Consider the following 14725-nt stretch of genomic DNA (forward strand, 5'->3'; position numbering starts at 1 on the left):
GTCTCCCTCTGGTGATGTATGTTTCCTTGTCATGTGATCATAAAGCTCTCCATTCTTCCAGGCTAGTTTCCAGAGTGTTAATCTAAGATTTCCCTGTAAATGTCATTCAATTATTTCAGTTCATTTATTTTTTCAATTTTAACCCAATAAAAACCCTGCTCAATTCTCATAATAAGTTCTTCAACATATTGTTATGAGCTACAGCTGGTGTAGAAAGTATAAACTGGAAAAACTAAACAAATGTCTTGAGTCATGATAGTGATGTTTTGCCTGGACCAATAAAATGGACTCTAGAACAAGAGAATGATGCTGTTTAGTTGAACAATTTTCAGTCAAATATTGGTATTCATATTTCAGTTGTTTACCATGATACATGTTTAGCTTACCTAATTGTCACAGTTTATTTATATACTGTATGTATATATATATATATATATATATATATATATATATATATATATATATATATATATATATATATATATGTCTCTAAAGACTTGCAATAAACTGAGAACGTTAATTTGTCAAATTGGTTCACAGCAAAATAACACATTCCAAATTTTCCGGTGATCCCGGTTTGTGTAAACTTTACTTTCCTTCTCACTTTATATGATGTAAAAGACATCCCTGGATGCTGCGATTGGATTACAACAAACAAAACACATGCTTGAAGCTGTGAGCGATGACCGTGCCGAGTACGATTCAGTCCATAACCAGCTCGACCAATAAATGCACCATGTCGTTTGGTCATTAACCAATGATAACAATCGGGAGGCGGGTCTTTTTTGAAAAGGGCGGCGTTAATAACCGAACCTCAAGCGTTCTCGTGGCCGGACAGATTCCCATTCATTTTCTTTAACCACATGCTGGAGGCGAGCTGTCAGAAAGGTGAGCCAGGATGCAAATAGCCTCGTGTCTCACCATATTAGATAGGTGTCGCTCAGTGTTATTAGTATGTAAATGTATCACAAGTTAATATGACTATTTCGAACTTTTGCCTCTGAAGTCACTTAATGCAGTCTTTTTTTTAGCAACATGAGGCTGTTAACTTAACGATATTGCACTAACGTTAGATAAAGAAGTATATGGCATTAGTGTATTAACAGATTATTCACTGTTTTCACAATAAGCTCTGTTTTAAATGCTTCTAAGTGTGGTTTAGATAACTTCGCGCCGTGTTTTGAGTGTTAGCCTAACTAGCTAGTAGGCTGACTACGTCACTGTTGGAGCGTGTGACGCGTGGATAACCGGAACTGGTGCCTCACAGCCCGCCTTTCTGGGCGCGCATATGAGACAGACCGTTAACTGGTAACCGAGCATATCGAAAACAAAGCGAAAGTGCCTTTTTAGATTGGGGTATTTTTCGTTTTCCTTCCCTGAATTTAAATAAAAATAATCTCAAACAGCCGTTGCTTCGTGCACATAGACACTTAAGAGTTACCGGGCAAACATCCTTTAGTTTTTGTCTAGTTATTTAGAACGTTTCTTCAGCGAGTTGGATATCTTTGAAACAAGATTCTGAGCTGTCGAGACTAGTTTATTAGTTGTGTAGTTGTTCCACTCAACTACTATTTTTCATTGAAATCCTCGTCACTGCTGACTATAGTTGATCTTTTTACAGGGGCTGTAGGAGCGTAATGAAAGATGAGGAGCGAAATCGCAGCTGTGGTATTCTTCCTGAAGAGGCTCGTGAAGAAGGGAGGGAAGCTCGAGTCTCACAAGATCGATCTGTTTGTTGAGAGGCTGGCTGTTGCACTTCAGGAGAAGCTCAAGGGCCACTGGTACCCTGAAGAACCCAGCAAAGGACAGGCATACAGGTGCTGCTGACCATTGTTCCCATCTTACGCAACTCTTTTTTTCAGAATGTCTTTCCTTTGATCGATTGTCTGCGTTTTTTCATTCAAACTGAAATCCATTTTGTGTGCTCTGCAGGTGCATCCGAATGAACAGTTTCCACAAGCAGGATCCAGAGGTCCTTCGGGCTTGCAGAGAGAGTGGGGTTCAGTTCAATGACTTAAGACTGTCCCCGGAACTTACATTGTGGGTGGACCCTGGTGAGGTCAGTTGCAGGTGAGACTTGGTGTGATTTGTTTTTCTTTTTTCTTTGTGGTTCTTGGTTCAGCAAAACCCTGTAATGGTTTAAGCATTCAGACCTTTTTGGTAGCGCATTTTTTTTAAATAAAGTGTGATGTGGCAGTAAAAAAACAATATGTGCATTGTTAAAAATAATTCCATTTAAAAAAAAAAAAGCTTAGCTTACAACATGAACACTGCGCCATTTCCTTTATGCAGTTATTAAAATGTATATTATATATTTAAATATCACTCAACTTTTTATCCTCTAAAACTTTCTATGTCTTTCCTATTTTACTATTAATAATCAGGTACGGAGAGAACAATCCCTGCTTCTCAGTTGCCAGGTTCTCAAAATATGCTGAGGGCGACACAGATATTGTAAAGGTGACCAGTGCTTTGGAGAGGGCGACGTCAGACTACCACTCGGGTTCTTCCTCGGATGAGGAAAGCACACGCACGTCCCCTCTCACTGTCTTCAACGGCCGCAACGCTTACCAGGTATTGCCTAATAAGTTTTAGAATTACTTCCATGATAAAATATCTCATGCAGGTCTAGAAAATGATGGAAAGCTTCTCTATAATAATGTCTTTGGGGTGCACTGCAGAGTTCTAGGCATGGTTTCTGAAAGATTGTATGACTGACTCATTTATGTTTCCTTTTTTTAAGACTATGAATCCCGCTGCTCCTACGTGGCATCCTAAGAAGCCTGTACCGGGAAAAGCTCCTATCCTTCCACTGCCGCACTACGGCTTCAGGTTGCGTGGCAGAGCCCCCCCGACTTTCAGGCCCAGTGCGTGGGTCCCTCCTGGCTATGGAGGGAGGTCTTCTCGGTACTGGGACTCAACCCAAAATTTGACCCTTAGCTACAGATAGGAACAGTGGGGCTTGTTCTTCACACTAGATATTAAAACAAAACAAAACGTTTTAATGGTAAAACTATGTTCATTTTTTTAAAGATGATTTTTTTAAAAATTACGTACATTTTTGAGTTATTTTGCACTTTAGACCATTTGTTATATTTAAAATGAAACACTGGTATTTAATTAGATATTGGAATACACATTGAAGTTGAAGTTCTGTAAACAATAGGAAATGTTCATGTATGCCACGTACTTTGTCCTTTTTGTGGTAAAATGTTTTATTTATGTGTAGTGCAGAATTGTATGGTGTATAGGCTTAAATTAACAGTTTTATTAAACACACTTTTCAAGGCTCATGGTGCCTGTATTTAATTTTTTACAAAAGGATCCTCAAAGTTTTTTGTATGAAATATAAAACCACTTTTTAAAGTTTTTTTTTTTACTGCTGATCTTTTAGCATGTTTCTTTATTTGCTAGCTGGGGACGTAGCTGTTATAATGGAAATCTCAAAGGCAGTAGCGCCAAAATTGAAAAGTGGGGATACTTTGGCCCCAAACCAGTCGGTGCTTTACAAAACAGCAGGATTTCTAAGTAAATTCTTTGTTTGACAGGAAGCTAGTGTAAACACTTGATGAGATTGATGTGATTTTCCTGGTCTAAATCCTGTTGAGACAAATGCTTAAATTTTTATTATTATTAGAATTTAGGTGATAATCAACTTAAGGTTGAGGTCCAAATCTATAATTACACCTATATTTCTCTATTGGTTTTGTAGTTTTCAATAATTGAAGCTCAACCATGACTTTCAAATGTTCCTCCTTGTTACCAAAAACAAACCAAAAGGCAGGTCTGTTTTGTTTGTATGGTAAAAATTGGCAAGGTTTGAAAAACTGCTCCTAAATTACCAACCACATAGTGTTTGTCATCACTGCAGGCTTCCAAGTTGTTATTATTGCTCTTTCCTGTACAGCAACGGTTCAGCACTAGGATTCATGTAAATGTCTCAATCTGCCACACACGAGAGAGCTGGCTACTTATGTGGAGTTTTGGATGTATACGTTTAAAATCAAAGACAGATTTATTGTTTAAATGAAAAGTACATCCTTACAGGATTACAAATATGAATTTAATTGAATTAAACACATTTTGAAAATTAGAATTTAAAAGAATTTAAAATTGAACCATTATTGAACACAGTTTCATGTCTCAGTATTTGCCGCTGCAATGACTAGAATATCTAGGGCCCTTTCTGTAAATCAAATCGAATAATCGGTTGAGAAATATCTGCCCCCCTGAGGTTACACTAACCGGACAAGATGCAGGGGAACACCGGGACAGTTCCTCGCTCTCACCGACAGAGGGCGCCGCCGCGTCAAGTTTGGGACTGCCGCGTGTCACGTGACAGCCGGCGGCGCGCTCGCTCCGCTGTGCACCTGCAGAGGAGCGAGCAGGAGGAGGAGTGAAGTGTGGATGCTTCGGTCGAGCCGGACTGCCTCATTCACTCGAACTCAGCACAAGTTCTCTGACCAAGTTTCGTCGAGTAAGTGTTGGAATGGCTGGAAGAGAAATGGAGTTTCCCACCGGAAGGTTCTGCTGTGTGCTGTTGAGCCTCTTCGCAGGTAAGTTTTATGGCGCGTGAGATACTTTGATTAGACGTTTGTCTTTTAGTCGGGGAGTACATTCTGCGGTCAGCCATGTAACGTTGACGCGTCTCTCCCGTCCACCGTCGGGGCTCACTACGATAAGTTGAAAAGGCTCAACATTTCCCTCGGTTTGCCATGGTTGACATTTAACCGGGGCCGTGGTTAATATAACCACACCTGAAAACACTTCTACATTTTAATAACTCCGACCCCAAGGTCAGTTTAGTGAGCTAGCAGAACAGGCTAAAACAGATCTAACATTAAAATGATTACCTAACGTAACATCTACTTTAAACACAGCGTTAATATAACGTTGCTAACGTTTAGATGCGTTTTATAATGTAGTCTCGGTAACCCCATCGAATATATATATAAAATTAACCAGGGAAGTCATTTGTTTTTGTTTTTATACAAAATGACTCGTTATATATATTCCCACATATATCGTTGTGTTTTAGCTTCCGAACATTGACTGAGGGCGTTTTTTTCACGGATGTTTTTCCGAAGCCAAAACTCTTGGTTACGTATCTATGATGCTTTTGGTTTGATGGTCTGGGGGTTAACGCAACGACTTGATCCGCTCTTAAAAACCTGGACTTCAAAGTACTGCCTTTAGGTCTACCATCTGCTACAAGTGCTGACCACCCCTAAGTGTCCCGCCCCTCCCCAAGCCCCTCCCCAAGCCCCTCCCCACCCCGATATCCCGATATCCCAGCCCATCACCCGTAACTTAAGCCCATGTCCACTTCTGTTGAAAGCTTTATATATATATATATATATATATATATAATATATATATATATATATATATATATATAATTAGTCTTTGAGGTTTTTACTGTATGTGTCACCAGGGCGTTATCATAAAGGCCAGTTACACTTCTTGTAATGTAGTCATTTAACAATGTATCAATTGCATCAATTGCTTTCTAAATTGTAGCATGACCACATTTTATTGGGTGTGGCCTCCCCAGGAATTTACACTGAAACTAGCCGATCGCTTCTTCCACTTCAAACATCACTCCAAACAAGTTTTGGTGCAGGATTGTGTGATTTCTTTCACGAAATGACATGCCATGGCAATTATTAAAATATTTAAGCGATTTGAACAGGGAGCCACGGTCAGAACAATGACATTCCAGTCTGGTGATTAGTGAGAAACATGCTTTGTTTAACATTATCTGGCAAATATCTACATTGCATTGAATGCAATATAGTGCGTGTGTGTGTGCGCGTGATAAAATGTATGTGTGTAGTTTTAGCCCTTTGTCTCATGATTCACATTGCTTTGTACACTGGTTTTGGCTCATTACCATTTTAATGGCATCACGGCCTTGTCATTTAGGCACTGTTCCACTTCAGCAGACAAGAACAGTACCTGTAATGCTTGTAGCATTCTTTTAGTAGGGGCTACCTAATACACATCAAAATGCTAACCTCTATTAAATGGCAAAATAACAAATGGGGTCTCTGCTCCATTGTCCTTGCTTTGTTTGTCAGCCATGCACCCCGTTGACTATGCAGTGCTGATAATAAATTCTAAAAGTTGCGGTCAATCTGCAGAAATTTCACATTCAGCCTTCACATTCTAGGTTGAGTTTACTAAACAGTGTGATGCGGGGGAAAGGAGAAGAATTTCTAGGAATGTTGGTACAGTTTAGTTGTGAACATGCTCCCTTTTTATTCTTGCTGTTTGTTTTGTTTTCATATCACAATGTTATCAGACCTACTGCTGTGGTGTCGGATCGCATCAGATCACATTATGCCGAGGTGGTAAAAACTGCCTCGTGCACATGACTATAGTTCTGCTTACCTCCTTTTCAAGTTTATCCCTTCATTTAAGGACACCTTGATGTAGTCTGTCCTCTGCACATGGCTGAATGGTTGCATTGGACCAGACCAGTAATTTCCCTTGCTTAATGGCTGCAGGACTAATCCTGTTGCCCCCTCCTCCCCTTGCTGTTTGGGTCGAGTGAAGCCGTGACCTAGGATAAAAAGAAACCAAGTGAACCTGCGAGCAGGCGCAGAAAGCTGTTACCTGATAAGCCTGCCACCAAAGGCCCTGGCCAGGAACCCGTTGCTTGGTTACCTTTCGGAAAACAGACACGCAGATCCAGGGAGTGCACTTGTGTGTTTGTGTATGCGCCATGTTGCTCCATAAAACTACCCTCCCCCTTGCCTGCTTATTATGACCTTATTTAAACAACAGAACAAAAATCCCTTTAATTTTTTAACAACAACTGCAATAGTCATTTGTTTGTAAGGTGTTTGGGCTTGTGGATAGTTACATGGTCCTTGTCTTTGGCCCCCACCCAGACGGTAATGACTAGAGGTCACATTCGCTTGTCATGAGCCAGCAGTCTGACACGACTGCTCGCCTCCTGTCGGCCGAAACCCGTTGCGGCTTCATCCCCGAGCAACAAAGCCGCCCGCTCTGCCCGAATGCCCCCTGTCCTTGGGAAAAGGAAGCAGGAACATCTAGAATTGGATTACACTCCGAGGACACTGCTTTGTCCTTCTCGATCTGATGATGGGGATGGCCGTGCATGAATATTCACAGCCTCGGACGTTAATATTTTAGCGTGCCGGTGCTGCACAAGCCCTGTGCCAACTCCTATTCACCTCTATGGCAGTGTGAAATGCTTCCTCTTCTGTTTCACCCTCCCCACCCCCATTTCATATATGGTTTAGCGAGCGAACAAATTGCTACCTGCTCAAGAATGAGTGCAAGTGATTAATAGTGGTGCTACTTTCTGTGTCCTCCTAATGGCTGTGCACCCTCTCTGTATTCAGAGCTCATTCCTTTTTCACAGGTAGAGCTCAAACTGCGTTCTGGGCGGCTGCCAGCGCATTCTTGTGAGAAAATATATTATCAAGATTACTCATGAACCCTGTGGTCAAAAAGTCAATGGTGAATCAACAGATATTTGAGGCTTGTATATCTTGTAACTTACTGAAAACATCCAGGTCACCGGAGACATGAACTCAATGTTCTGCTTTTTCCACCAGGCGCATCTCTGGAGGAGTGCTCTCCAACGGCTGATCAGTTCACAAAGGTCATTCCTTATTGTTTCTGTTCGACCATGGGACCTCAATACATTGGCTGGCTTGCAGGAATGCTTTGTTTGCTTTCCTTTTTTTCACATGAGGAAGGTTGCAAGAATATGAGCAGGTTGCATGGATGACATCATGTAACGGACTACATTGTGTTGGAGTAACATCCATTGAGTTGCGCATGCTAGCGCCGGCCCGTCCGGTCTTGGGAAACCACTTCCAGAGCTCGAGAGGTGCTAGTGAGTTGCTGTAGTGTCCAGTCTGACCCCGAGGGATTGGCATTCCTGCTGAAGGTGTGTGTATGTGTAGGGACAGTGTTGTAGCGCAGTTTCACATGTGTGGCCTTAAAATCCATGTGTAAGACCGTTTTTCATAGGCTTCTCACTTTAATACATTTCAGCCAAATGTTCTCAACCAACTCCTGTTGTTAACCTCAGCTTGATTAACCTGTAGCTCCTGGCTAGTCTGTTATTCTGTCTGTTTTCATCTTTTTGAGTAAATAGTGTAAATTCTTACAGTACGTGTTGGATAAAGATTTTACTGAGCAAGAGACATTTCCCCTGCTATCCATCTGAACTATTGGTTGAAACAAGGTCACTTCAGTGCTGATTTTCTCCCCCGCTCGCCCGAGTCCATCAGTCATCATCTCAGTTAGGGCGATGAACCCGGCCAGAGCCCATTTACTACGTAGCCACTTTGCGCCCTGCCATGTAGCGCCCACAACGCCCTCTGCTCTTAATGAGAATCAATGAGACCTGTGATCAGCTGTTCCCCACCACAATAATAAGGGTTTTTCATGTGCCTCACGTCTTAACTGAACAGCTCCAGAATACGTTTTCCTGTAGATACGACAGAGAAGATGCTACACACCAGCATTCTGTCTTGTTAATTGCAGTGTTTTCAAATGGTGGATGTCTCTGGCTCTAACGCTGAAGAGAAAGCACACTCTTTATCTAGCTCCCAAGATGGAGGGAGCATCTTCTTTCGACTAAATGTATTGCGTTATAAAAGATTTCACGGCCAATATCCAGCTCTACGAAGCATTGCTCTGGAGCCTGGTTCTACACATTATAACTATGTATTCTGCTTGTTTTTGCGTCATGTCCTCGCGGCATCTGAGCCAACCGTGTCAGTCTGAGGAAACGTGGTGTGGCAGGCGGGTCCCCAAGGCGCTGCAGCTGCAGGTGCTGGTGTGCGTTGCGCTCCGGTTTACCTGCTTGCTAGGTGTCAGCTCGGCTCTACACAAGCTTGAACCCTGTTAGAGTATCCTCTGGGCAATGTTGATGAACTAGGCTTAGCTGTTGGCCACACAGGGAGAAAGGAAACCTCACTATCATTATCACTATAAAACGGACATGGCATTTTAACTAATCTTTTGTTTCCACTTCTGACTTCCAATGGCTGCATTGTGTTGGAGTTCCGTGTTGTATATTGTGTTGTGCATGGTGTTGTACTATCAGCTAAGGTCCAGGCATTGTCTTACACAGAACTGGGTTGTTGGAAGATGATTATATTTTGTCCCCCTGCAGTAAGCCCCTTCTCTCGCCCTAAGGACATTAGAGTTAATTGTAATCTCAGAAAAATATAATGGCTCAGAAAATAAGGGACATAAGCATAGGGTGGGGTGGATAGGAGGGAGGGCTTAAGCAGCTGTTGATGGAGCCATTTTTAGTACCTCTATCTCATTGAAAAACGTTCCACATTGTCGACTGCAGGTATAGTGAAAAAGGCAAATAATTGTCTGCAGGAAGCCTCTTTCTGTCCCACTTGATTTCGCGCCCTGTCTTGTTATATTCAAATCAGTCTTTTTCAGTCTTAGTCTGATATTTAGTCACCATGTCAAATTATATAGTTATGCTAATAACAACCATAAGGGATTTGATATAATAAGGCCCATTTCTACTCCTAGAATGAACCATTTTACAGGAGTATGATTATAGATTTTGGTATCCGGTTACATTAAAGTGTCTGTGTAGTGGAATTTTCCAATTAATGCAAAGCGATTCAGAATAAAGCGATTCAGAATTGTTTCTCGACAAGCCAATACTAAACCGAAGCCAGAGACTGAAATTCATCTTGGATGTTGGAATCGGTAAGGATGTCCAGTATTATACTCAGGAATGGTTGAATGGTTTAACATACTTTCAATGTTAAACCATTCAGGCTGTGCAAATGTATCTGTAACGGCATCTCTGCAACTACATCTATATTCATTTCATGGGATCAGCCAGCAATTCTTCTGATGGGCAAACATTTTGTTGAAGCATTCTTCTGGAATATGTAACATCTTCTTTGGAATATTAAATGCAAGCAAACATTTGGTTTAGTGAAAGGGCATTGATTTGGATTAAAGGGTTCACCATAAGTGAAAGGGTTCAGTGAAGGAAAGAGAATAGAAGAATATACACCACCCATCTCGGCATAACTTGAAAATATAACAATTCATACATTGATTCAGATTGACTTTCATTTACTTACTGCGGTTTAATAACCAGGTTTCCAAGACGATTGTGGCTTTGTGCCTCCTCGTTCTCCCATTAACATTCATTAAACACCTGAGCCGCTTTGGGATCTATAGCCATGATGACCGGGGCATCTGCTACAGTTGAGTATGGAAAAGGCTTGGCGCCTGAACCGCAGCAAGGTCAGCGAGGTCAGCAAGGCACACCAGACATTTAATTACTGTAGTGCATCTCTCCGGCGGGCTAGCAAATCGGCAGCTGGCCCGGTCGGCCTCCACAGGGATGAAATTGAACTGAAAATAGCTCTGTGACTGACTGGTTTTATGATGGTCAGAACGCACATTACTGCATAACCGTAATTACGAGTGCTGCTGTTTGTAATAAGCAGGCGCACAGGGCGAAGCAGGCTGCATTTGCTGCCGGTAAGTTCCAGTGTTAAGTGTTGTTCATGGATAATTCATAGGCGCACACACAGAGCTACGTTGTTGACTGGCCGTCTTTCTCCAAGTGGCTGATAAACGCTTACCCCGTCTGCACACTACACACGTCTACGCACTCACAGCACCCAGGTCTTTTCACCCTTAGGGAAACCGCAGCTCTACAATTAATCCCTCCGAGAACATCTATCCGATGGGCGAAAGGAATGATTTTAGCTCCCAGAGCACCTAGAGCTCTGGATGAATGACGTGTGGATTTATAAATAACATTAGTGATGGGCTGAAGACTCACCCGGAATTTTGTCTCATACCTGCAACTCCTATCAATCTGCAGCTAATATGCGTTGGGTAATACTCTACCATCAAGTTTGAATTTTGTTGTGCAATGAAAAGTTTCTGATAATCACGACACTAGTGCGGGGAAGTATTAGCTGGATCCCCTTGACCAGGATTTAAGTGAAAATGTAAGACCCTGTGGGATGTGTCAAAAGCCTTGAACTGCTGTCAATAAAGTCACCCCAGGCTACTTGCAGTGCAATCAGTACTTCAGTACTTCATCGGGGAATAGGCTGTTTTTATAGTCCTAACGGTCATCGTTATGTTGGGCCTCCGTCACTTTCCCTGAGATTACGTACTCGTCAACCTAATCCCAGATGCACTCTAAGCAGTATATGGCTGTCCAGACTACTCGGGGGTCAAACCTTTTTGGATGTCATTAAAGCCATCAGGGAGTTGGTCTGTATGGCACGTTTGAGGGAAAAGCACTTTACTACATCCACTAAACACTCGACACAAGACCACCTTGCTGAATCTTTTAAAGGGGTCTGCTTATTTGGAAGGGCCTTCAAGAAAACATTTTCCGTATATATGTTGGATTGAACGAGCTATGGTTGGGATGGTATATAGCCAGTTTAAGATATACTGTAGAAATATTAATCATGGGTGTCCCCCCTAAATCTATAGTATGCAAGGTGGACAGACTAAATTTTTTAAATAACCAGCATCAGCAACCGGCTGTTAAGATATGGAACAACCATTGTAGTGCTGTAGAACTAAACCACATTTTCTGTTACCAAGGTGATGACAAATGTTACCAAGTCAACCAGGACTGGAATTTTAAGGATTGCAACTTGAATGACTTGATGGCTATTTAATACAACTCGATTGATTTTATCTCTGAGAGCACTGCAGCACCTTGCAAATGTTTGTGTACCATCACTAGACAAATGGCACATGTTCATATGTTTCTTGCTGCCATCTTCATTAGAAAGACATTATGTGTTCATAATGTGCGGTTGCATTTCATTTGTTTGGTTGGGCTTCTCGTTGCATCCCTAACATCAGTTTGTAATGAGGTTTATTACAAAATTTCACAGATGCTTCCCATTAGATTCTAAATCAATTTCATGCTCTGGAGTCCAATTTAGTGTTGGATTAATAGAGATGTTGATTGTGTCCAGTTTGCTGTGAATGGATTTCCGGGTTTATTTTAGATTTTTTCCCCTCAAATGCTTGGCTGTTGAGGTGGATCTAATTAGCCTAGGAGGACTATAATCTCAAATCCCCCTCGAATCTGAGCTCTGCGTCCTTTACTGCCTTAATGCTTTTATTTCTAGAGTCTCTGCTCTTCTGTACGAGCCTGGTGAGCCTCATCTCATGCACACTTAAACAAACATGAAGAATGAATGCCGCTGCGCCTTGTCAGGACTGAAATTGAAAGGATTTCCTCCATTTATGCGGGAACACTAAACCAGTGCAGAGTTATTTTTAGCATTTCCCAATTGCATCTTGTCATATTTCGCGGTACGGGAGACTAGAGTGGCTGTTTTGAGCGCTTTCCCCTCACGTCTAGCCACGGACTGCGAGCTGGAGGCATGAATAAAAGCCTGCAGTCCCGGTTTAGCTATAACGACAACAGACAGTCGTGGCCTGCAGCTTCCTGCAAGGCTCAACACTCAGGTGCATTTAGTACACCTGTCTTCAAGTACCTCGCAGCAAAGAAGCAACCCTAGCCTTGAAACAGGCCTGTTTGACTGCTGAAAGAAAAGAGAAAAATCTTGTTATCTTCTAACAGCAACCTTATCTTGATGTCCTGCTGTGGTGTCTCCCCCCCCGCAGAGGACAGGAAGGCTCTGTCTGTGCTGTTGCACTTTCACAAAGACCTCATTCTGCCTGGACGAGAGTGCTTTGGACAGGATGAGAGGGTTTAGAGACCATGGATGTTATGAATGCATTTGAAAAGGAATTGACGTTTAGCAGCTATTACAAAGTATTCTGTCAATACAGCATTTTGTCCTCGGGCTTTCAGCAGCAATAGGATACCTTTTCACTGACATCAGCTTTGTTGGTCCTTTTTAGGTTTTAACAGGACACTCTGGGCATTACACACACAAAGGACTGTTTATTTACTTTTACCAATGTCTAGAAGACCACCATCATGCAACGCCTTCAGGCAGGGGACTTAATTTTAGACCAAAGCCTCGAGGAAACGGCACTAGCCAGGCAGACTCATTGACTGCCTCTCAGCCAATCTAGCTGACAGCCAAACATATCTCTGCTCTACATGGAAAATAGTGCTTTGTAAAGCTACCATAGGGATCTCCATCTGCTAGTTTAAAGCCTTCTGCATCCTAATCAAAACATGACAACAGGTCAGCTGTGACAGAGGTAACAAACTCACTTCACCATCTTAAACCAGCAAACTACAGTCTAATAAGGTTGGTTCCGTTCAGTTATTTCAAGTCGTGGTCTGACTTTTTATAAACTATGCTGCACTCTAAAGGGAGAAACCAAGAAAGGGAGGAACTCAGGAATTTATTCAGGCATTTGTGTTTTGAATTCTTTCTCATTTCTTTATACTTTGTCGGCAGTCTGCCCTCACACCTCAATTCTTTTAGTGGTTTTGCAGTGAAGTGTTTATCCTTCTATAGGCGTTTAGTCACGTATAAACAAATTGTAGGTAAATTGGATCAACCAGTCCCAGCCTCAGTTGACTGAACCAGGACGCCAGAGTGTTGCGTGTCAGTGATTTGTTTCAGACGCTTCAAGGAAGTAGTTTCTTATCTCTTTGAAAAGCAAATCTGACTCAACGGGCCCTGCTCATTCTCACTACCTCCATTTCTGTGGGAAAAAATTGTGGCAGTGAAACATCCAGCCCACCTTGGACTGAGCACATAAAGTTGCCCTGGACATTCCAGAAATGTGAAATCGTCGAGCCTCCTGAGGAGTTTGAGTCTCCACTAATGACTTGAAAACCCGCCTGGTTAGAAGCTCCAGTCAGAGCTGCTAATCCCTCATTTTGCCCTGTGTTTCAAGGGGAATGCTCTAGTTCCAGATTCACGCTCCATTGCTTTAAGCTGACTTCTTGTTTTTTCACCGCTCAAACATAACGTAGCGCGGCTGTGAGAAACCTTTTTGTCCGCTAATGTACACCCGGGTGCTTTGTTTGTCTCTCAGAGTTTTGCGCGTCCTCTAATTGTCTCCACTCGCCAACACGTTCTATTCCGCGTCCATAGTGACTCCCTGAAAGTCCATCATCGGCCCAAACGGGAGTAGCCGCACTCTGCTGCGCTTGTGTCTCCGTGTGTGATCAGCGCTGCTGCCTCCTGATCACAGTTGGCATTACGCCTCGGGGGCCCAGACAAAGGCTGGGGTTGGGGCGCCGGCAGGGGCCTGGTCTGTATCAGACACTTTATTTGTTTTGGGGGATGTGAAGGGGGCTGGATGGGCCCCGTTATGGCTGCCTCCCCCTCAGTGAGGAGGAACTCCTGCGTCAGGAGAGACGCCCCAGGACTACGTCCCACTGAGACATTTGGCTTTCATTTTTCTTGATTCGTTGTAAACTGCTGGAAGCCTGGAACAGAACCGCATGCCTATGATGAACAGGATTACTTTCAACAGCCTTACCTCAGATCTCATTTTGTTTTGTTGCATTGAAAATGAAAAAAAAAAACATGTGTTTTTTTGTATTTTTTATCCAGAACATTACGTACATCCTTCTTGATCCCGATATAACTGGATGAAATAAAAAGAATTGCCTCTCCGTCGAATTTTGATTTCATTTCCGATTTTGGCTTTCAAATAATCAACATTGAAATGATTGCGCCGCACTCTGTTTTGTGACGTTTTTATGTCGTTCTGTGATAAAAATGTTAAATAGTCGTGTTCTCCGTATTAATCAGAATAATCTTTA

At 42.4% G+C, this 14725-nt stretch overlaps 2 protein-coding genes across 4 annotated transcripts in view; both read left to right on the forward strand.

The window, feature by feature from the left end:
• The first annotated feature begins 767 nt into the window (after positions 1 to 767).
• btg3 (B-cell translocation gene 3) lies at positions 768 to 3288 on the forward strand. Of its 3 annotated transcripts, none has more exons than XM_037466786.2 (5): positions 768 to 888; positions 1622 to 1817; positions 1933 to 2070; positions 2385 to 2574; positions 2744 to 3288. In XM_037466786.2, the coding sequence occupies exons 2-5, from the start codon at positions 1645 to 1647 to the stop codon at positions 2948 to 2950; spliced, it is 708 nt and encodes a 235-aa protein (XP_037322683.2). In that variant the 5' UTR covers positions 768 to 888; positions 1622 to 1644; the 3' UTR covers positions 2951 to 3288. The 3 variants fall into 3 exon arrangements, with proteins under 3 accessions (XP_037322683.2, XP_037322684.2, XP_062414079.1); XM_037466787.2 differs by lacking the exon at positions 768 to 888 and adding an exon at positions 1163 to 1308; XM_062558095.1 differs by lacking the exon at positions 768 to 888 and adding an exon at positions 1334 to 1356.
• A 1089-nt stretch (positions 3289 to 4377) lies between these two features.
• cxadr (CXADR Ig-like cell adhesion molecule) overlaps positions 4378 to 14725 on the forward strand; it is a 28823-nt gene continuing 18475 nt past the window's right edge. Inside the window, exon 1 of the mRNA XM_037466784.2 lies at positions 4378 to 4556. Within this exon, the coding sequence (XP_037322681.1) occupies positions 4490 to 4556 (67 nt within the window). The 5' untranslated portion in view covers positions 4378 to 4489. The remainder of the gene's footprint in view (positions 4557 to 14725) is intronic.

Source organism: Pungitius pungitius, chromosome 16 (assembly GCF_949316345.1).
Source record: "Pungitius pungitius chromosome 16, fPunPun2.1, whole genome shotgun sequence".
Taxonomy (NCBI): Eukaryota; Metazoa; Chordata; class Actinopteri; order Perciformes; family Gasterosteidae; genus Pungitius; species Pungitius pungitius.